The 22,178-nt window shown below is 39.4% G+C and overlaps 2 protein-coding genes across 6 annotated transcripts in view; one reads left to right on the top strand and one right to left on the bottom strand.

Annotated features, from left to right (window-relative positions):
* Positions 1 to 22,178, bottom strand: part of LOC138847567 (uncharacterized) — a 673,630-nt gene that overhangs the window by 461,494 nt on the left and 189,958 nt on the right. The window lies entirely within an intron of this gene.
* GABRA3 (gamma-aminobutyric acid type A receptor subunit alpha3) overlaps positions 1 to 22,178 on the top strand; it is a 327,562-nt gene that overhangs the window by 264,919 nt on the left and 40,465 nt on the right. For 3 of the 5 annotated variants that reach the window (XM_051833857.3, XM_017350870.4, XM_051833855.3), the window contains exon 10: positions 12,358 to 14,783. The exons of 1 other annotated variant lie outside the window; for it this stretch is intronic. In XM_051833857.3, coding sequence (XP_051689817.1) covers positions 12,358 to 12,693 — 336 coding nt within the window. In that variant the 3' untranslated portion in view covers positions 12,694 to 14,783. Of the gene's footprint in view, positions 1 to 11,748; positions 12,314 to 12,357; positions 14,784 to 22,178 lie in introns of those variants that run through there. One more of the 5 variants, XM_089323827.1, reaches the window with a different exon arrangement.

The following is a 22,178-nucleotide window of genomic DNA, read 5'->3' as shown; positions in this document are numbered from 1 at the left end:
ATGTTCATTGAACTCTTTGTTTAGTGGAGCCCTAAGCATTTGACGATAAATCTTTGAATATAAATTAAATGAAATTAAAACTGTTATCTCAACAAGAAATAAAGAAAGAAAGGGAGGAAGGAAGGAAGGAAATCATTATATACTTAGAATATCTATGAACTACAGTAAATCTGTTCTTTTATTAATAAAAATGTAATTCGTAAAGAAAAAAATGCCCGACGTGGGAAACACAAATTTTCTGGAAGCCTACCATGTGCTAAAACTCTTGAACTGTCCAAATTTGTTTATATATGAGTTAAGAGGTTCGTGTTTGGTGCAGTAGTTAAGTCATCAGTTGGGATGCTAGCATCCATTATCAGAGTGCATGAGTTTGAGGCCCAGCTGTACTCTCAACTCCAGCTTAATGTGCACCCCAGGAGACAGTAGGTATTGGCTCAAGTAGTTAACAGTTGGTGTTGGCTCAAGTATTTGAATCCTTGTACCAATGTGAGGAACAAACATGCAGTGAGTTAGTGAGCCAATGAATGGGTGTTTCTCTCTCTCTCTTTCAAGTAAGTGCATAAATATTTTTAAAAGATTTGAGTTAACTCAGAATAAGTTATTCAATAACCTCTTTTTATTCTGTATTGGAGTTGTCAGACATATATAAAACATCCTAACAGCAACAGAATACAGATTTTTTTCAAGTATTCATGATCTTGCATATAGAAACGCTTAAAAACTCCACCAACAAACAGAATTAATCAAATAATTCAGTAAAGTTGCAGGCTACAAAGTTAATATTAAAATCAGTAATTCTTCTATATACCATGAGTAAACTATCTGTAAATTAAAAAATATTCTACTCTGAATATCTAAAAATAAAAAATAGGAATAAACTTAACTGATAAACTTAAAGAACAGTATAGTGAAATGATAAATTGATGAAAGATGTTGAATACCAAATGAATGGAATGGTATCCAGTGTTCACCAATTACAGCAACTAATATTGTTAAAAAGTCCATACTACCCAAAGTGATCTACAGATTCAATGCAATCCCTATCAAAATTCCAATGATTTTTTCATGAAAATAGAAAAAAACTAAAATTTATATGAAACTACAAAATATCCCAATTATCCAAAGAAATCTTTAGTAAAAAGAACAAAGCAGGAGGTATCACACTACCTAACTTCAAAATATCCTGCAAAGTCTTAATAAGTGAATCAACATAGCACTAGCATAAAGAAAAACACATAAACTAATGGAGCAGAATAGAAAGCCTAGAAATCAATCCATGCATTCATGGCCAATTAAATGTTGACAAGATTTCCAACACATAGTAGAAAATAGACAGTCTCTTCAATAAATGATGTTGAGATGACTGGATATCCACAGACAGAGAAATGAAATTAGACCCTTATCTCACAACAATAGCAAAAACAAAGTCATAAAAGTTTAAAACTTTAAACTGTTAGTAATACAGAAATCATAAAACTACTAAAAGGAAACATAGAAGAAAAGATCCATGACATTGCTATTGACAATAACTTTTTAGTTATGACAAAAGCACGGGCAACAAAAGCAAACACAGAAGAATGAGATTATATCAATCAAAAAATTTTTACAAGAAAAAAATGAACAAAATGAAAGGTCAATCTATGGAATGGTAGAAAATACTTACAAATCATATATCTGATAAAGACTTACTATGCAAAATATATAAAGAACTCAAACAACTCAATAGCCAGAAAAGAAATAACACAATTAAAAATTGGTTAAAGAATTGGAATAGATACTTCTCAAAAGAAGACATTCAAATGGCCAATAGGTGTATTAAAAATTGCTCATCACCACTATCCTTCAGAGAAATGCAAATTAAACCCACAATGAGATATCACCTCATGCCTGTTATTCTGCAATTAATACACAGTTATTCTTAAGTGTTGAAAATTAACTGAAATGTGATCCCTGTTAAACATAAGAGTGGGAATAAGAGAGGGAAGAGATGTATAATTTGGGACATGCTCAAGCTGACTTGCCCCAAATGGTAGAGTTAGAAACATACCAGGGGATTCCAATTCAATCCCATCAAGGTGGCATGTACCAATGCCATCTCACTATTCCAAGTGATCAATTTCAGTTCACAATTGATCATAATGAAAGGACTAAGAGTCAAAGGGAGCACATAAACATGTCTAGTACCTGCTAACACTAACCGATAGAATAAATAAAGGGGAGAGTGATCCAACATGGGAAGTGAGATACTCAGCAGACTCATAGAATGGCAGATGTCCTAAATAGCACTCTGGCCTCAGAATCAGCCCTAAAGGCATTCGGATCTGGCTGAAAAGCCCATGAGAGTATTTCAGGCATGGAAAGCCAAGACACTCTGGCAAAAGATCTCTGTGAGTGAGATTCCAGTGGAAAGAACAGGTCTTCAAAGAAGGAGGTACCTTTCTCTGAAGGGAGGAGAGAACCTCCACTTTGACTATGACCTTGAAGAACTGGAGAACTCAGAGGGCTTCCATAGCCTTGGAAACTCATGACCGGAGCATAGGGAGATTACTGATGCCATAGACAGGAGTGTCAATTGGTAAAGTCAACAACAGGAGTCACTGTGCACTTACTCCTCATGTAGGATCTCTATCCTTAATGTGCTGTGCATTGAGATTTAATGCTATAATGAGTAATCAAACAATATATTTCACTTTGTGTTTCTATGGGGGTGCAAACTGTTGAAATCTTTACTTAATGCATACTAAACTGATCCTCTGTAAGAAAAAAAAAATTATCAACTCCCAACTTGACTCTCACTGGGATTAAACATGACAATAGGTCTGATCTGATTTCATCATCATTTAAAAAAAACATCTATTATTTTTCACTTTATGTTTCTGTGTGGGAGCAAACTGTTGAAATCCTTACTTAATGTATACTAAGCTGATCTTCTGTATATTAAGATAATCGAAAATGAATCTTGATGTGAATGGAAGGGGAGAGGGAGTGGGAAAGGGGAGGGTTTTGGGTGGGAGGGACGGTATGGGGGGGAAACCATTGTAATCCATAAATCGTACTTTGGAAATTTATATTCATTAAATAAAAGTTTAAAAAAATAGAATGGATATTTTTAAAGAGATGAAAAAGATAGAGTTTATAAGGATGTGGAGAAAAGGGAAGTGTTGCACACTGTTGATAGAAATGTGACTTAGTGTAGCCATTATGGAAAACAGTATGGAGTCATGAAAAAAATTAAAAATAGAACTATTGGTGCCAGCATCGTGGTACACTTGAAATGCTAGCATCCCCTATGAGTGCCTGTTTGAATCCTGGCTGTTCCACTTCCTGTTCAGCTCCTTGGGGAAATAACAGAAGATGGCCCATATACTGTGGCTTTGTCATCAATGTGGGAGACCTGGATGGACTTTTTTAAAAAGATTTATTTATTTATTTATTTATTTTTAAAGGTTTATTTATTTATTTGAAAGTCAGAGTTACACACAGAGAGACAAAGAAAGAGAGAGAAAAAAAATCTTCCATCTGCTGATTCACTCCCCAATTGGCTGCAATGGCTGGAGCTGCACTGATCTGAAGCCAGGAGCCAGGCGCTTCCTCTGGGTCCCCCATGTGGGTGCAGGGGCCCAAGGACTTGGGCCCTCTTCTACTATTTTCCCAGGCCATAGCAGAGAGCTAGATCAGAAGTGGAGTGGCCAGGGCTTGAACTGGCACCCATATGGAATGCTGGCACTGCAGGCAGTGGCCTCATATGCTACGCCACAGCTCCGGCCCCCTGGATGACCTCTTGGCTCCTGGCTCTGGCCTGGCCTAGCCCAAGCCCCCGCCAATGTGGTCATTACAGGAGTAAAACTGTGGATGGAAGATCTTTCTCTTTTTGTCTCTTCCTCTCTGTCACTCTGTCTTTCAAATAAATACATATTTTTAAGAAATAAATGAATAAAATTAAATAAAAAAGAGAACTATTATATGATCCAGTAATGTCACTACTGGTATATATCCAAAGGAAATACATTTAGTCTGTTGAAGAGATCTGCATTTGTGTGTTCATTGCAGTATTATTCACAATAGCCAAGATATGGAATCTACTTGTGTCCATCAACAGATGAATGGATAAAGAAAAATATGGCATATATATGCAATGGAATATTTATCACTTTCAACATTTTTATGTATTTATTTGAAAGGCAGGGGGGCATGAATCTGCCATCCCTTGGTTCATTCACCAAATGGTGGCAACAGAGTTCCAGAGTTGGGTCAAACAGATGCCAGGACCCAGGAGTTCCATCTAGGTCTTCCACCTAGGTGGCAGGGGCCCAAGCACTTGGGTCATCTTATGCTGCCTTCCCTGATACTTTAGCAGGGAACTGGATTGGAAGCACAGCAGTTAGGATTTGAACTAGCCACTCTGATATGGGATGCCAGCATCACAGGTGTGGTTTAATCTGTTGTGCCACAATGCAGGCCCCACTATTTGGCTTTTAAAAGATGAAAATACAATAATTTTCAAAAACATGGAAGGACCCAAAGGACTTTAGATTAAAGGGTATAGTCCAGGTAGATAAAAATACCATATGAACTCACTTATATGCAACATCTATAAAAGTTAAGCTCAAAGAATCAGAGAACAAATAGTGATTCCCAGGGGCCAACAGAAATGGGAGGTTGGGGAATTTTGGTCAAAGGGTACAAAGTTTCAGTGAGATGGGAGGAATACTTTCACGAACTTTATATTGTACAAAAGGGTGATTATAGTGAATAGTAATAACAATATAATATTTGTGATTTTTAGGGCAATAGATTTTAAATATTCTCAACAACAATAACGAAAAAAACAGCGTGTGAGATGATATGTGTTAATTAGCTTAGTTAGCCATTCCCAATGTATATATATTTAAAAACATCATGTTGTCTGTCATAAATATATTTAATTTTTGTTAATTTTTGATATAAGTAAATAAATAAAAAATAATTTAAAAGGAAAGGAAAGGGAATGCAGAAGAATCAGTCTAGCAGGAAGCAGGTGACTAGAGGGATCTGTATGGTCATTTCAAATGATTTTATCACTGACTAGTAACTGAAATAAAATTGTTATCAATATACTGGAGGATGTAGGAAGGGTTGCTTAAGTGAGATAAATCATTATAAAGAAAAGACAATTGGCAGTGAGCAAAACTAGTAACAGAATATATATCTTTGGAAATATAGAAATAACTCTTCTAAGTATTAGCTAAGAGAGTTGAAAATCATTAGCTATGAGGAGCTGGACAATAACTTGGGGTGTATTTGAATAAGAGTTTCGTGATTTTTATTATAAGCCTTCAAGTTCTATTTTTTAAAACTGTGTTAATTACTACTTTGATTGGGTCACTGAACATTTTATGGATCATGTGTTAACCCTGATTTGAACATTGCACAATGTATGTGTGTTTTAAAACATCAGATGGCACCCCATAAATGTACAATTTTATGTTTCAGTTTAAAATAAAAAATCAAATTTAATATTAAAAATAAATACAAATTAAAATGAAGAATTAAACTTTGACATTTAAAAAGAAGATAATTATTCTTAGAACTACTTTTAAAATATTCATAAATTCTTAGCATATCCATTGTCTTAAATATTTATCATTTCCTTGTGCTGGGCACATTGAAAATCCTTTCTTCCAACTATTTTGAAAGAACAATAAATCATTCAGGATAGTCATCCTACTGTGCTATAGAACACTAGAACCTATTCCTCCTATGCAACTGTATAAAAGAATTTTAAAAGAAAATGAAATATAATACTGTAGTTGTAAAACGTATTTTTATTATATAAATATGTCCACATCTTTATTTTGACTATGTGATTTGGGGTAATTTAATAAATTGCTTTCTTAATATTATTGGTTTCTCCATTGCTAATCATAGATAATATTTATGATGCAGATGGTTATGAGGACTAGATATGTCACATTTGTCTATTAGCACTGTGTATTGCTTATAGAAGATGCTCATGATTACTACTTTCTTTTTTAAAAAACTATTTATTTATTTATTTTTTATTTTTTTTGACAGGCAGAGTGGACAGTGAGAGAGAGAGACAGAGAGAAAGGTCTTCCTTTGCCATTGGTTCACCCTCCAATGGCCGCCACAGCCGGCACGCTGCAGCCAGCGCACCACGCTGATCCGAAGCCAGGAGCCAGGTGCTTCTCCTGGTCTCCCATGGGGTGCAGGATCCAAGCACTTGGGCCATCCTCCACTGCACTCCCTGGCCACAGCAGAGAGCTGGCCTGGAAGAGGGGCAACCGGGACAGAATCCAGCGCCCCAACCGGGACTAGAACCCGGTGTGCTGGCGCTAATAGGCAAAGGATTAGCCTATTGAGCTGCGGCGCCGGCCAAAAATTATTTTTAAAATCTAATTTATTTGATAGAGAGAAAGAAATTTCCTATCTACTGGTTCACACCCCAAATACCTACAATGTCCAGACTGGGACAGGCCTGGGCACAGCCAAAGCCTGGAATACAGAAAAGAATCAGACATCCCAAATAGATGGCATAAACCCAATCACTTGTGTCATCACCAATGCATCCTAAGGTCTGCATTAGCAGAAAACTCGAAGTGGACATTAAACCCAGATACTCTCATAAGGAATACATGGATCTTAACCACTATGTCAAATTCCCAGCCCAATAAATATTACTTATTTTAAAAAAAAATTCATAACTTGCCTAAATTTTTTAGAAACAGAATAATTCTTAAGCTCATTTTCTTATTTGTTCACATGAGAAAAACCTGACATCAAGCTCTGAGCACAGAACCTGTCGCATAGTACATACATAGTTCCCTCTGTTTTCTCTGCTTTGCTGTCCAGCATAGGCACCGAGGTGCATCACTACAGTCACTCACCAGCACCCTTAACCTCCCCAGTCACTTCAATCCAAGTTTTCTATTTCTCTCTGAAAAAAGAAATCCAAGGAGCCGGCACTGTGGTGCAGTAGATTAAGCTACAATCTGCAGTGTCGGCATCCCATATACACGTGGGTTCATGTCCCAGGTGTTCCACTTCTGATCTAGCTCCCTGCTAATGTAACTCGGAAAGTGCTGGAATATGGCTCAATTCCTTGGGCCCCTGCACCCACATGGGAGGCCTGGAAGAAGCTCCTGGCTCCTGGCTTTGGCCTGGCACAGCCCTGGCTGTTGTGGCTATTTTAGGAGTGAACCAGCAGATGGAAGATATCTCTCTCTGTCTCTCCCCCTCTCTCTCCCTGTAACTTTGACTTTCAAATAAATAAATACATATTTTTTTAAAAATTCAACTGTGCACATTGATGGATATTTATGAGCTTATACTCTAGAATTCTGCTGGTCCTTCAATCTGTACCTGCAGTCCTTTTCTGTGTCCCTAATCTGTTCTTCCCTCTATTTCCTATAAAATCTATTTTAAGTCTTTGCTATTCCTTTCACCTTTCTCATGAGGAATGTGAAAACCATTGCATGAGATTTGCCTCAATTTACTGTGTTCCTTTCTCCCAAACAAAATGTAGATAGTATCAGAATCTCATCCATTCTGTCCATCTCATCTGTTTTCTGAACCAGGGTAATTCTCCAGTTATGCTCTTACATCCCACCCTTTCAGGAAATTGATACAGTGATTACTTTTCTTCCACCTGCATCCCCACACCTTTCTATTGATTTACCTCGCTCTTTCAAATCCAGCATACTTCCTTCCTCTTTTGAATGTCCTTGATTCATTATTTATACTTTAGTGTTTCTTATTTCTGTTTTCTCCCTTATGTTTTAGTTCTCTCTTATTTTAATTAGTTTTCTTCATCAAATTGTTTTTTTTTTTATTTATTTGACAGGTAGAGTTATAGACGTTGAGAGAGAGGCAGAGAGAAAGGTCTTCCCTCCGTTGGTTCACTCCCCAAATGGCCGCCACGGCTGGCGCTGCACCGATCCGAAGCCAGGAGCCAGGTGCTTCTTCCTGGTCTCCCATGCAGGTGCAGGGGCCCAAGCACCTGGGCCATCCTCCAGTGCCCTCCTGGGCCACAGCAGAGAGCTGGACTGGAAGAAGAGCAACCAGGACTAGAACCCGGCGCCCACATGGGATGCCGGCACCGCAGGCGGAGGATTAACCAAGTGAGCCACTGCACCGGCCCCTCAAATTGTTATTTTTAAAAGATTTATGTTATTTATTTGAAAAGCCAAGAGAAAAAGAGAAAGAGGCAAAGAGGGAGAGAGAGAGAGAGAAATCCATCTGGTGGTTTACTACACAAATGGCCACAACGGCACAATGTCTGTGGCTGGGCCAGGCCAAAGCCAGGAGCCAAGAGCTTCATTCTGGTCTCCCACATGGGTCCAAGGACCCAAGGAATTGAGCCATCTTCAACTGTTTTCCCAGGCACATTGGCAGGGACCCTGATAAGTGGAGAAGCTAGGACTTGAACTTGTACCAATATAGGGTGCCAGCATAGTAGGTCATGGCTTAACCTATTATACCACAATGCCAGTCCCAACCTATTCCAATTTTTAAATTGGGTTCTTGGGGTTTTTGATGCTGATTTTATCCATTTTTGAATCCCACATAGCATACACTCAATTACCTTGCCCTTCTTCTAGAAATTGGGGTTCAGAAAAGCTGAGTTCCTATAAAGGCATTGATACAGATATACTTACAGATGTAAGTATGTCTTCTGAGATCCTGGTTGGGTTTCAAGTACAGCTGAGGCCTGATCTAACCCTCTAATTAGTAGCTTAAGAAACAATTAATAAGTGTGCCATCTTAAGAAGACTCTGGAGTTGGATATATGTTCATCTACAAAAGTTCTCATTGCCTAGACCATAAACCAACATGAAATGCCCTGTGAGAAGCAAAGGTGTTTGTCCTGGAATCAGGCTGCTTGGGGAATTTGGAGGAGTCATTTTCAAGTTATTGGTGTGGAAATTACCTCAGGCTGAATTGTAGTGATATGCTCTCTGTATGACAGAAGTGAAAATTCTGGAAGGATGGACTAGAAATCCCATGAGAATCTTCAATCAGAGGGTCATTTTTTCATTCAGTAACCATTCATACTGTGCCTAATGGTTAAGTACTTGTCTAGGGAGGTAGGAATAGAAGGGAAACTTGGTCAAAGTTAAATCAGTCACAACAGCAAAGATATAGAATCAACTTAGTTGCATATCAACTGATAACTGGATAAGGAAAATGTGATATATACACAGGATTGGATATTATTCAGTCATAAAAATGTGAAATCCTGACATTCGCAACAAAATGGATGGAACTGGAGATCATTATGCTAAGTGAAATAAAATAGACACAGAAGAACAAATATCACATTTTATGTTATATGTGGAAGTTTATATATATATGTGTGTGTGTGTGTGTACACATGTATATATATATAATTAAAATTGTGTGGATGTCATCTTATTTGGTATAAAGATAAATATTGTCTTCACTGAATATACCATCTACATGGCAATATACCCTTCTCGCCTCCCTCTATTATCATTTTCATGAATCCCACATTTTATATTAATATCCCTATTTTCAAGAAAAAATAGTGTCTGTGTATGTATATAATATCTCCACATGAAGTGAATGGCAACATGTTAAAATTCTTAAATCTTAAAATTTAAAAATAATTTGAAAATGGAAAAAAAAGAAAAAGAAAACTGTCTAATCTGTATGTTTCAAACTACAAAGCAAGGAGAAATATTAGAAAACTAGAGACAGAAATGGGAAAATATTAATCTCTACTTCCTGCTCCTGTCTTCTTGACACTACAACATTTTCTTTGATTTCTTTCCACAATTTAGGTAAAAATTATAGTGGTTGATTAAAATGTTTTATTTTAGTAATAATGAGAGGAATTTAAACGTAATTTTCCTCTATTATTTCAGAAAATCTTTTAAATCAATTACTGCTTCTCTCCCATGCTAGAACACAATGTGCCTATGGCGCTAAAGAAAAGTTGTTTGCTGTTTAGAACGACTATTTCAGAGATTTGGTCATAACCAGCTGTTAAGATGAGTAAGTGAAATAACATACTTGAATGTGAAAACGTCTAATCAAGTTATGGTAGTGTTTTTTTCCTTTCCCTTTTTATTTTCTTCTTTGTTCTTTTTAAAATTGTTTTGGCTTATCCATGAAAAAAGAGATTACTAAGCAAATTAATAAATGAGCAGGCAAACAGGTAAAGTGCTCTTTTAATAGCAAAAGTGTTTAGCAGCAGGACTCTATTCATACAATGAATTTGCTAAATACAAATGAATCCTATGTAGAAAATTTAAATAATATACAGGGTTCTAAGGAGCCTTCCAGTTCTGTCCCCCTTCCACTTGTAGCAATGTGACTTCAATCCTCAAAGATAAAGAACAGTATTGCTTTTACAATGTTCTATTAGTGAGATTATTATTCCTTCACTTAAAATCCTTTTCCGACACATTTTCCCTCCCTGATTGAAAACAATGAAGCCAGCATAGGCCAGCAGAGGAGGAGTACATAGTATTCAAGGTCATTCAGATCTGGCCTCTGCCTGTCTACACAGTCAGTTCCTATAACTCTTTGCTCTACCCACTGTGATCCAACTACAGCAAATTCCTTGTCATCCCTCAAACAATTCCCCTGACCTATGCCCTGGTCTTTGCTGCATCTAAGGCGCTCCTGCATGTTGTTTTTGTCCCAGACCACAAACCTCATTGCTTTTTTGAGCCACTTTTTCCAATACATGCAGGTACCTTGTCCCTCCCTTTACTGAATTCCCACAGCACTTTGTTGACTTCTTTTAGAACTCTGATTACGCTATATAACAATGATGAGTTCACAAGGTTCTCTCCCATACCAGACTGTGAGCTCCTAGAAGATAACAACTGAAGTTTGACTCATCTTTTAACCTACTTATCCCCTAAGTACCTAGCATTGTTCTTGGCCAAGCTGGTATTCACTCAATGTTGGGCAAAAGTTGTTAGTAAGATCAAGAAAAAAAAAATAGCAGTGAGGTGTAAAGGACAAAAGATTAAAATGATGGGGACTATGACTTAAAAGAAGCAAGAAAAAGAGATTAGGAGAAAGGGGTCAATACTGGAGGGAGAAAAGAGAGAAACTCAGGAAGGAACCAGGTAGGAAGTGGAGGAGTAAACAAGTAAACTCTGGATGCATGTGTGAAGCTCATCTCTATCAACTTTTCCCTAGAGGCAGAGAAGGATAGAAGGAAGAAAAGGACATTGTGAGTGAAGCAGCAAACAATATTATAGATTTGAGATAGACCACCATCTTTGGCCTGAATCTGGGGTAGCCTGCTCCCTAGCCTCCTCTGCACTTAACTCTCTCTATTCTGATCCAGAAATAGCTCTATCTCCTCTTCTTTCTTTGGCATCAAGGGAGCCACAACTATGTATACCTGAGTTCATATATGTGAGAACAAGTGGGCATGTATGTGTGTGTGCTTGCTCCCCACTAGGTATTTAAGGATTTTATTCTGAAAAATAAACACAAAGAATAGTGCCATCGCAAGCCCACAACTGACTGCATTTGCTGTGGCAGAAGGGGTCATTTGCATAGCTCTGTGGGGGAGGTTATGGCTCCTGCCTACAACATTGTAAGAGTGCAAAACCTTGGTGTGTCCCTGAGCTTGCTGACCATGTTTTACAGTGCATGAAGGGTGGGATGCTATTTTAATGATCCATGTCAACATGCCATTGTATTGATTGTGTCTTTAAGGCAAAATGACTTTTCCAACTCACCAAGCTCTCTTCCTCACAGGAGATGTGCCACTTGATGGTTGCAGCCTATTGGAGTTATTTCTCGGGTAACCAAAAAGTGTTTCGTGCCTATAGAAAGCAGAACAGTGCAGCCCTGGATCAAAGTCAGGAGCCAAGACTGCAAGTGGGGGCTCTGCCACTTAGTCTGAGACTGAATTTTCTCATCTGTCAAATGGGAGTAATCTCTCCTTCCTACCTCATAGGATTGCTTTGAGGATCAAATCCTATGACATATAAACCCCACTGATGACCAAAATTCCGCAGTTTAGCAGTGGTTCCTACTACCATTCTCTCATCTGATCCTCTCAACAATCCTGCCAATTATTTGTTCCTCATTTTGCAGATGAAGAAACTGAGGCTCAAGTAAAACAGGAGACTTAGCCAAAACCTTATAGCTAATAAGCCAAAATGATGGAAGTGTTCTGTTTTCAAACTCATCTTCCAATATCCCTAGACATAAACCTGGCTACTTACTGCTGTTGGCTTCGTGGCCCCAGTTGCTTAATTTCCCTCATGGCTTCTCCCTGCATCTTCTAAATGTGCTCTGTATAATGAACCAATTAGCTTTTATTTTGTTCTCCCTTCCTCCCCTATTTTTCCTGGCCTCTAGAAGAAAACACCGGCAGCCCCGACAAAGAAAACCAGCGCCACATTCAACATCGTGGGAACCACTTATCCCATCAACTTGGCCAAGAACCCTGAGTTCTCCACCATCTCCAAGGGCGCCGCTCCCAGTGCATCCTCAACCCCGACAATAATTGCTTCGCCCAAGGCCACTTATGTGCAGGACAGCCCAACTGAGACCAAGACCTACAACAGTGTCAGCAAGGTTGACAAAATTTCCCGTATCATCTTTCCTGTGCTCTTCGCCATATTTAATCTGGTGTATTGGGCCACATATGTCAACCGGGAGTCAGCTATCAAGGGCATGATCCGCAAACAGTAGATGGTGGTGACAACACAGCAACCACAGCACTGTATACCCCATGAAGCATCCAGGCACCCTACTCCAGAGTTTCCCTTCATATGTTTCAGAATTCTTCTTTTTAACCCTCTCTCAAACTGTGCCACTCAATTCATATTTATGAGTCTCAATGAAAAAAAATAACTACAGAAAAACTACTTGTCCCTGTAACATTTCTAGGTATACCCCAATCAGAGACAAACACATTTGTCTAGTTTTCCATCTTAGTCTGAAAGTCCCCCCACCCCCCCGCCGCCAGCTGAGGGCTCCGCATGTATTTTATTGCACTCTGCCCATTGCAGAAAGAACAGAACACTCCCTATAGTGGAAACCTTGGCTGTCTGGGAGGTCCAGGCCAAGGACAATTGGTTACTTGCTTGGATCAGATGATTCTGACTCATTAGGGAGACAGACTGGGCTATCCCATGCAGTTCTGCCTACTCCCTTCTCTGCCAACAGTAGGGTCTACTAGGAATTAATATTTACAGCAAAGGCAAGAGCCAGAACTAACCTCTGAACACAGCCCCAACCTCTTTTTTGACTTGGAGTTAGTGAGGACAATTGAGGTTTACCACTGTCTACCATGTAAGAACTAGCTGGACCAGTCTGGCACCAAGATGGCTGGTGCCCTATGTCCAGCCCCTCAGGAAAATAGTACCTTCCTTGGTATATCTTCCCTCTAGGAAGGTCATTTTCCCTCAATGCCTTTGATCCTCTTGTAGCCAGCTGGGCACTGCTTAGTTTGGACTTAATGTTGCCTAAAAACTCTTCATGAGAAAAGCATTCAAGCATTTTTAATTTCAGCTAAGGAGATACCAATAGAAACAAAGAGATCTAGATCAAATGTTTAAGATAGGAGAGAAAGAAAATCACTTCCCTGCCAAGGCAATTGGTAAAATACTGGATGGGACAAGAGGGGCAGATGGTAGTGGAAGATTGAAGCTTGGTTCAAGAGAGAAGGCCACTGGCAGGTGATAGTAAAATTCTTCTTTCCATACCGTTCACTTTCCACACCCTAGCCCAGGAACAGGCACTTTGCTCCCACCATGTCAGCGGCCTCTGGTCCTCTGTTAACATTGATTCTATGAGGGGGTAAATTGGATATTCATACAAATATCTCTAGTCAATTTTTAAGTCAGCTACATCATTAAACTTATTACTACTTTTTTTTTATTACCCCTCCCCCAGCGCCACATGCAATAGGGTGCTGAAATTAAACATTTTATTTTTTATTTATTTTTTTTAATTACAAGGAGGTTTTCTTTTTCTTTTTTTTAAACTTTTATTTAATGAATATAAATTTCCAAAGTACGATTTATGGATTACAATGGCTTCCCCCACATACCGTCCCTCCCACCCGCAACCCTCCCCTCTCCCACTCTCTCTCCCCTTCCATTCACATCAAGATTCATTTTCGATTATCTTAATATACAGAAGATCAGCTTAGTATACATTAAGTAAGGATTTCAACAGTTTGCTCCCACACAGAAACATAAAGTGAAAAATAATAGATGATTTTTTTAAAATGATGATGAAATCAGATCAGACCTATTGTCATGTTTAATCCCAGTGAGAGTCAAGTTGGGAGTTGATAATTTCTTTTTTTTTTTTTTTTACAGAGGATCAGTTTAGTACACATTAAGTAAAGATTTCAACAGTTTGCACCCCCATAGAAACACAAAGTGAAATATATTGTTTGAGTACTCGTTATAGCATTAAATCTCAATACACAGCACATTAAGGACAGAGATCCTACATGAGGAGTAAGTGCACAGTGACTCCTGTTGTTGACTTTACCAATTGACACTCCTGTCTATGGCATCAGTAGTCTCCCTATGCTCCAGTCATGAGTTTCCAAGGCTATGGAAGCCCTCTGAGTTCTCCGATTCTTATCTTGTTTAGACAAGGTCATAGTCAAAGTAGAATCCATTTGATCTCATTTGTTCTTAATATGAGTTGTGGAGATATATATATATGTATATATATACGTATATATATAAACATTTTTATAAGGTAGATAAATGGAGTCCCAGAAGTTTGAATGACTTGCCTAGACTCATTAACAGTGTCTTTAATAAAGAATTGCCATGTACCTCTTTCCAAAGGCCAAAATAAAGAAAGGACAGAGAAGCTAGGGCCACTTTGGCTTCAAAATCAGCACATTCTCAGAATGCCTTCTGCGTCATAGGTGCAGATGTGTAGAACAAAAAAAGTCTTTAGAAAGTCACAATGTGTCACCCAAGGAGACAACTTCCAATAGTCATGACTCAAGGAAATGAGACCATTTAGGAGGGCAGCCCCAGCCACTTTGGATCTGAATACCTTCACCAGTCCAGAGTATCCTAGAAGTCCAAGGTAATGCCTCTGATGGCACCACAAGCAGATTCTCCCTGCCCACCACCTGAACAAAGCTCCTAAGGGGTGTATCATTAGCTGCTGGTTGCCTTTTCATCCATCTTCCCCTATTCCCTGCTTCCTTGCCATTGCTGGGATAATGCATGCCAGTCCCATTATTCTTAAGACTGTAGGTAAATTCATGACTAGAAGAGTGTAGTCTTGTGGTTATGTGGGGATGGGGGTGGGGTGGGTGGGGCTGTTAATGATTGTCTTAAAGGAATTTAGAATGGAAGCCTGATCTTTGCCTCTCTGTAGAAATTGTGTTTCCAAATGCTTTGGTGCAATGTTTAGCGGCTGTTTATTAAACCCTTTCTGAATTGTACTTGTGCTGGGGAACTTTTTTTGTTATTCCTTTCCTAACTTTCATCCCCAGTCTCATAACACACGAACTTTCCACTTCTTAACAACATTAGATTATTCAGCTATCCCCAGAGCAAAGAGATCTACTACAGTCATTCAGGGGTCACCACTTTGGCACAGTGGGTTAAGTTACCTCTTGCAACACTAGCATTCTACATTAGAGCACCTGTTTCAGTCCTAGATGCTCCACTTCTGATCTAGCTTACTGTTAATGAGCCTGGGAAAGCCATAGATAATGTGCCCACAATCACCTGAGCCCATGCTATCCATGTGGGAGACTCTGATGGAGCTGCTGGCTCCTAGCTTTGGCCTGGACCAGCCTTAGCTGTTGTGGGCAGTAAATCAGTGGATGGAAGATCTCTCTCATTCTGTTTCTCTCTCCTCCATCTCTCTCTTATACTTTGCCTTTCAAATAAATAATCTTTTTTTTAAAAAATCATACAAAATGGAACCTATGTGAAAACATATCTTTGATTGACTCAGGGGTCTCATTATTCAACATGAAAGAAAAGGAAACAGCTGTGTTGCATGCTCTGCTAAAAGATATTTTTATCATGATTCCCAAGCCTTCCCTTTTTTCATTGATTACTCCTTCCTTTAGGCAATAGCTCTCTTAGGCAATAGTTACCAGGCAGAGTGACAGTGATTGTCTGGTTGGTTGAACTATATGTTGGGAAATGAATGATGATCCTTTTTTTTCTTACAGAGTTAAGAACAATCTGGGAAATCTCATGAGATCTGCTTGAGAAAATTACCTGGCCACTAAGGGATGGGAACATTCTTGGGAGAACATTTCAAATCAGATAAAATGTTTTTATGTCTGAAATCATAGCAGAGACTTAGGCAATCTCATGCCTGATGCAGTTCAGCCCTATGATCATCTGATGGATGCCCTGCTGGTACAGCAATCTCACAGTCCCTGACTGGTTCAATCATACCCTGAGAACCATAGAAGGTACAGGGGGCAACTTCCTTTATAAAATTGCCTGACAGCTAAGTGTTGTTGTTTCCTTAAGAACCTCATGAATCCATTTTGCCCCTGAAAGCTATTCCACTAGTCTTTGGGGAAGCCAAAGCTGTTACCATCAACACTTTCTTTTGTTGAGCTCTCTTAAAGTTTGAAACCCTGCCCCAGGCTGGGACTGGTACCTCTGAACTCAAGTATTTTATGGTATATATTAGAGCAAGAGATTTCCTCAGAAGATCATTTATGGTACCAGTCTAGAAGCTGCTGGAAGAGTGTCTAGAACATAGAGAGCACTCAATATGTGTTTATGATTTTTCTTTTATAAAGTTTTAAATTATTTTAATTTTTATTAATATAAAGAGACCAGATTTCATGTATTTAATAGGTACAATTCTAAGATAACCATACTTCCCCCCTCCCTCAATCCCCCTTCTTTCCTTCCTCTCTTTTTTTCTTTATGTTTTGCAAAAGCCATAATGCCAATCCATTATATGATCACAGGCTTAATGCAGCACTAACTGTAATATTCAACAAGTTGTATAAATGAAGGTTAATCTAGATCAGAGCTACAGGCACTGTCATTTCATGCAGAAGTTAAGCTGTTGGTTAGGATGCCCATATACCTTACCTGGCTCTTGGCTTTGGACTCAGCCAAGTCATAGTAATTGTGGGCATTTGAGAAGTGAACAAGCAGATAGAATCAATCAATCTCTCTCTCTTTCTCTCTCCCTCTCCCTCTTCCTCTCTTTCTCTGTTTGTCAGTCTATTTCTGCCAAATAAATAAATATCAGAGCTACATGGGGGTGAGTTTCTTCAGAGTGACAGGAGAGGAGACTAGCCAGACCATAATCAATGAAGACAAATACAATGTGTCGTTTTCTAAAGCAGCTCTAACAACATCTCTGTACTAATAAAATGTTCTCTGTTCTCAAGCCACCTTAAATATCTTTCTCCAAATTAAATAACTGTTTGCTCCCATGGGCTGTTAAATTTGGGGGTTTCATCTAATTATCTATCGGGTCCTCAAGCTAGAGTACTTGGGGCAGGAGAGGAAGGCATGACTGAGTGACATAGACTTCTGAAACAGGCTTCAAGTATAGCTCGCTGGCTTTCTAGGATGCATCTGTGTTATAACACCCTGGGGATGACTCAAGCCAGATTTGGAAAGGGAGCCTTCTGAAAAGCTACATTTTTCAGGTGGTCCAGCAGAAGTTGGAAGGAATAAGAAGAGGAATGGAAGAAGGAAGCAATTGAGGGAAACCCTGTCAAATAGGGCCCTACAATTGGAGGCAGGGATTTCTTGTTTTCAGTTTCAGCAACTTCTGAAGTACATAGGCTCCCTCTGGAGTGAGGACAAAGATGCCGGTCTTTGTGCTGCCTTCTGGGGCCTCCACCTGATCTTTTGCTCTTCTCTAATTACATATATTTAAGGTGTACATCATGATGTTTTGATAAACACATGCATAATGAATTGATTATTACACTGAAATTAACACATTCAGGTTTGGTTTGGGTTTTTTTGTTTGTTTTATTGTTTTTTTTAAGAATGCACATATGAATGAGCTGCCTGGCTTATTTCACTTAACATAATATCCTCCAGTTCCATTCATGCTGTCAAAACAGGAATAATCTAGATCTACTTTCCTTTTGCCTCCACTTACACAATTTGATATCTTGGGAAAAACTGAGAATAGACATCTGAATTTCTGCCAGGATTCAATACCGTCACAATTGCTGTGTAATGTTGTGCAACTTCCTCCCCTGAGCTGAGACTTAGTTTCCCTATTAGCAAAATCAAATTCTGATCAAAGCCAAGTCAGCCAAGTACCCTTTCCAGTCACTGCCCTGGTGGCACAGTCTGCCCTTAAGTGTCCCCACATGTATCCTGCCCTGATTCCGTTGCTATTCTCCCACTCCCGGAGCACAAATATCATCCTTTGGTTCTCTTTGACACAATTCAGGTTGGTAGATTAATAACACTTTGATTAAACACCAACTAAGGACAACTAGAAGACTGAACCTGGAAATGCAGGGTCAGACACTCCAGACACTCGGGTCTAGCAGTGATTACCCCAGGTCCCCACCCCCAGCTCCATATCCTTACCCTAAGCTTCATGTAACGATGTGCTGAGGTGAGATGTAGTATTATTAGTGGCCCAGATCCAATCCCAACATAGAAAAAGTTAGATATTGAATTGCAGAGATTAATGGGGTGCTTGTGCCAGGCAGGGGGCCCTCAGGTAAACAAAGAGCAGTGTGGGAAAATACAGCTCACCCTTTGATTTGTCCTCCAAATGTTCAGTTCAAGGGAAAACAGAAATTCTTAGAAGGGAACTTCCTAGGCTTAGGATCAAACAGACCTCCCAAGATTTGCACACACCATACTTTCTTTCTCTTTTGTCACAGAAAAATGTGGCCTCCCTTTGGTCTAGGGCCAGCCCCTCCTTTGTTCTTCATCTCTGCTCCTCTCTTGAAAGATTTCTAATTTTGTTATCAGCTCTTAGTGAAGCTGCTCTTGCTGACTCACCACTGCCCTTGCTACTAAAACCTAAAGGCATTTTGCAGTTATCTTACTTGACCTGTCAGCAGCATTTGACACTGTTGACAACTACTTTATTCATGAGACTATCTCTTTGCTTTCCATGACACCACGCACTCCTGATACCCCTGATCTTTTGCCCTGCCACCTTTCTGTTTGTCACTTTTTTTTCTATTCAATTTCTCTTTCCTCTTAAAGGCTGGAGTTCCCTACAAAGTTGTTCCTATTTTCATTTCCCTCTCCACAGTCTCCCTGAATGACCTCACCTTTCCTGATGGCTTTTCAGTTACCACATAATCCAATTATCTCTTATTGTGTAACAAACTATTTCAAAGTAAAACAATCCCCTTTTATTATACCCATGACTCAAGAATGTGGACAAGGCAAAGAAAATATGGCTGTTATCTTCTCCAAGGTGCCTGGGGCCACAGATAGGGACACTCAAACAAGCACAGGGTGACTTAATTGACTAGGACATATGAAACATCCACTTCTCAGCCCCACTTGGCAAAGGATTCTGCAGCAAGATGCAGGTGTACTAGTTGCCAAACACCAATACTATATAGTAGGATAAAAGTTTGGCCATAAACTGAGAAGAAAAAGTAGGTTCTAGGTACCGAACTACAGAATGGGGTCCTTCACTCACCTGGGACTATTGACTGGATCATTTATACATGACCTTTCCTTTGATTCTCACAGAATAGTACCTGGGTTCAAAAAGGGTTTCCTCCAGAGGATAAGTGGTCCAATAAAACCAGATGGAAGCTGCATGGCTTTTACTGTCTTAGCCTGGAAAGTCATGTAGCATATTTTAGGCCTGTTCAGAATCAAGGAGAGAGGCACAGAGAGTCAAAGACGTTTAGAAACATATGAATAGCTCTATACCTTCTTTATGCTGATGACTGCCAAACTGATACCTAGCTAATCCCTCAGTTCTCACCTGAAAGATCCTGCATTTTATGCTCTTGTCTCCCAGAATAAGTGTTTACCAGTGATGTGGGCTTTCACTGAACTCAGAAATGTTCTCACACTTCCAAAAGTCCTCAAGTATCATTGCAGACTAAACACTGAAAGGGAGAGCCATCCTTGAATACTACAATGTAGGACCAAAACCATAGTCCAAACTCTGCAAATATTTACTGAATAAAATAACTTAGGATTTCTGCTTTTATGAGATGAGGTAATTCATTTAGAGCTTCCCAAGCAAAGAAGATAATGGTATTTAAGACAGGATTTCCAAAATCCAGGAGTGAGAGAGACCATAATGTAGCCAAATTTATTTCTTCTAACTGTCCAGATATTCTACATATTAGGGTGGATGGTGACTATAGTTACTCTGGACCTAAAAGGTAGTATAGGAGACACAATATCTCATCTACCAAAAAAACCTGGATGCACGTCATATTCTTCTAGTCCCAGAAGGTTGGCTTATATAGATCCAGCAAGATGATAGTAGCACCCATGAGATGCCTGGTGAAAATCCTCTTACTGATCCCTGGAGTTGGTATCACCATTTCAAGCCAATTTCCTGCACATTCAGGGCAAGTTTCCTATCCTTGCAGCCTCTCTCTATCCTTCTGCCCAACAAATACATTTCGTTACACTATTTTAAAATCCATGGACCCTTTCTCAGGTCACTGAAGGGTCAAATGAATGAATAGGAGTGCTAGTATACTGCTAGATTCTGTTGCAGTAAACTAGGTTTTATCATAGTCTCAAGATAACCCTAAAAGACAACAGGATGGAGGCTTAGGACTCTGCATTCTAGCAAATGAAATTTTCTACATGCAGATGCCATGTTGGATGAGAGCTCTAGGATGTTCAACTACTTCAAGTTGGGCCCTCTTCCCAGGATCCATATCTAGACTAGAATCATACATGTGCCCCTCCTTGCCTGTTTTTTTAAAGATTTAATTATTTATTTGAAAGGCAGAGTTACAGAAAGGCAGAGGCAGAGATGGGGGGGGGGGTCTTCATCCACTTGTTCACTCCCCAGATGGCCACAACAGCCGGAGCTGTGCTGATCCAAAGCCAGGAGCCAGGAACTTCTTCCAGGATTCCCATGTGGGTGCAGGAGCCCAAGGACTTGGACCATCTTCTACTGCTTTCCTAGGCCATGGCAGAGAGCTTGGTTTTTCAAGTGGAGCAACCTGGACTCAAACTGGTGACCATATGGGATGCTGGCACTGCAAGCATCAGCTTTACCTACTATGCCACAGATTATCCTCCCCCCACCCCACCTCTAGATGAGAGCAGACCTAAGGAAATTTAATGAATGTTTATTGCCAAAGTAAAAAACTTCAACCAATGACATCCAAGGTCTCATTAGTCATCACATTCCCTTTATGATAATATTAGGATTATCTGCTACTGACCTCAAAGCTGTCAATCTCCTCAAGCCATATATATGCTTATCTGGCATCCTACTATGAGTTACAGTCAACATTTCCAGCTTCTGTGTCACTAGCAGGTCTCTTATAGGTTAGGATCAATGGGAAATGCTGCCAAAGGCTGGTGCTTTGCTCAACGGTTGCCTCAGTTGGGAAGAGGTTCTAGGCAATTTGGCTTTGAGTCATGATCATACTACAGTATCCTTGAAGGAGACATGATGACAGACACAGCAGTCTCTGAACCTAGTACAAAAGGCAATCTTTTAAGTATTAATGTGCAGCAATATAAGAGGCTTGGATTAACCTCTGTCCAAATCTATGAAAATATAGAGATAGCAAAATGGTTGTTAGCAATAGCTGATAGTGGTTGGAGCAAATATGAGTGGTAAAAAGACATAAGCATTGGGAGGCAAATAATACTGATATCTAATCTGGTCCCAACTATGTTAAATAATATTGGGCATGTCATTTAACCTCCATGGAACATATGTATTAAGAAAATACTTTTCCAGGGCTGGCACTGTGGCATAGTGGGCTAAGCCTCCTCCTGAAGTGCCAGCATACCATATGGGCACTGGTTCTAGTCCCAGCTACTCCTCTTCTGATCCACTTCCTTGCTTATGGCCTGGGAAAGCATTTTCTGGATCCTGACTTTGGACTGTCTCTCCTTCTCTTGCCTATAACTCTACCTCTCAAATAAATAAATAAAATATTTTTTAAAAAGAAAATACTTTTCCAGGAATGATTACAAGGAATAAATGAGTTACTTGATGTAGAAGATTATTGGAATCTTTGTCATTCACTTGAGGAGATA

The sequence above is a fragment of the Oryctolagus cuniculus genome, chromosome X (genome assembly GCF_051225735.1).
Source record: "Oryctolagus cuniculus isolate XC-2025 breed Fujian yellow rabbit chromosome X, ASM5122573v1, whole genome shotgun sequence".
NCBI classification, from domain to species: domain Eukaryota; kingdom Metazoa; phylum Chordata; class Mammalia; order Lagomorpha; family Leporidae; genus Oryctolagus; species Oryctolagus cuniculus.
Note: the sequence above shows the minus strand (reverse complement) of the source record. Positions and strands in the feature narration are given on the sequence as shown.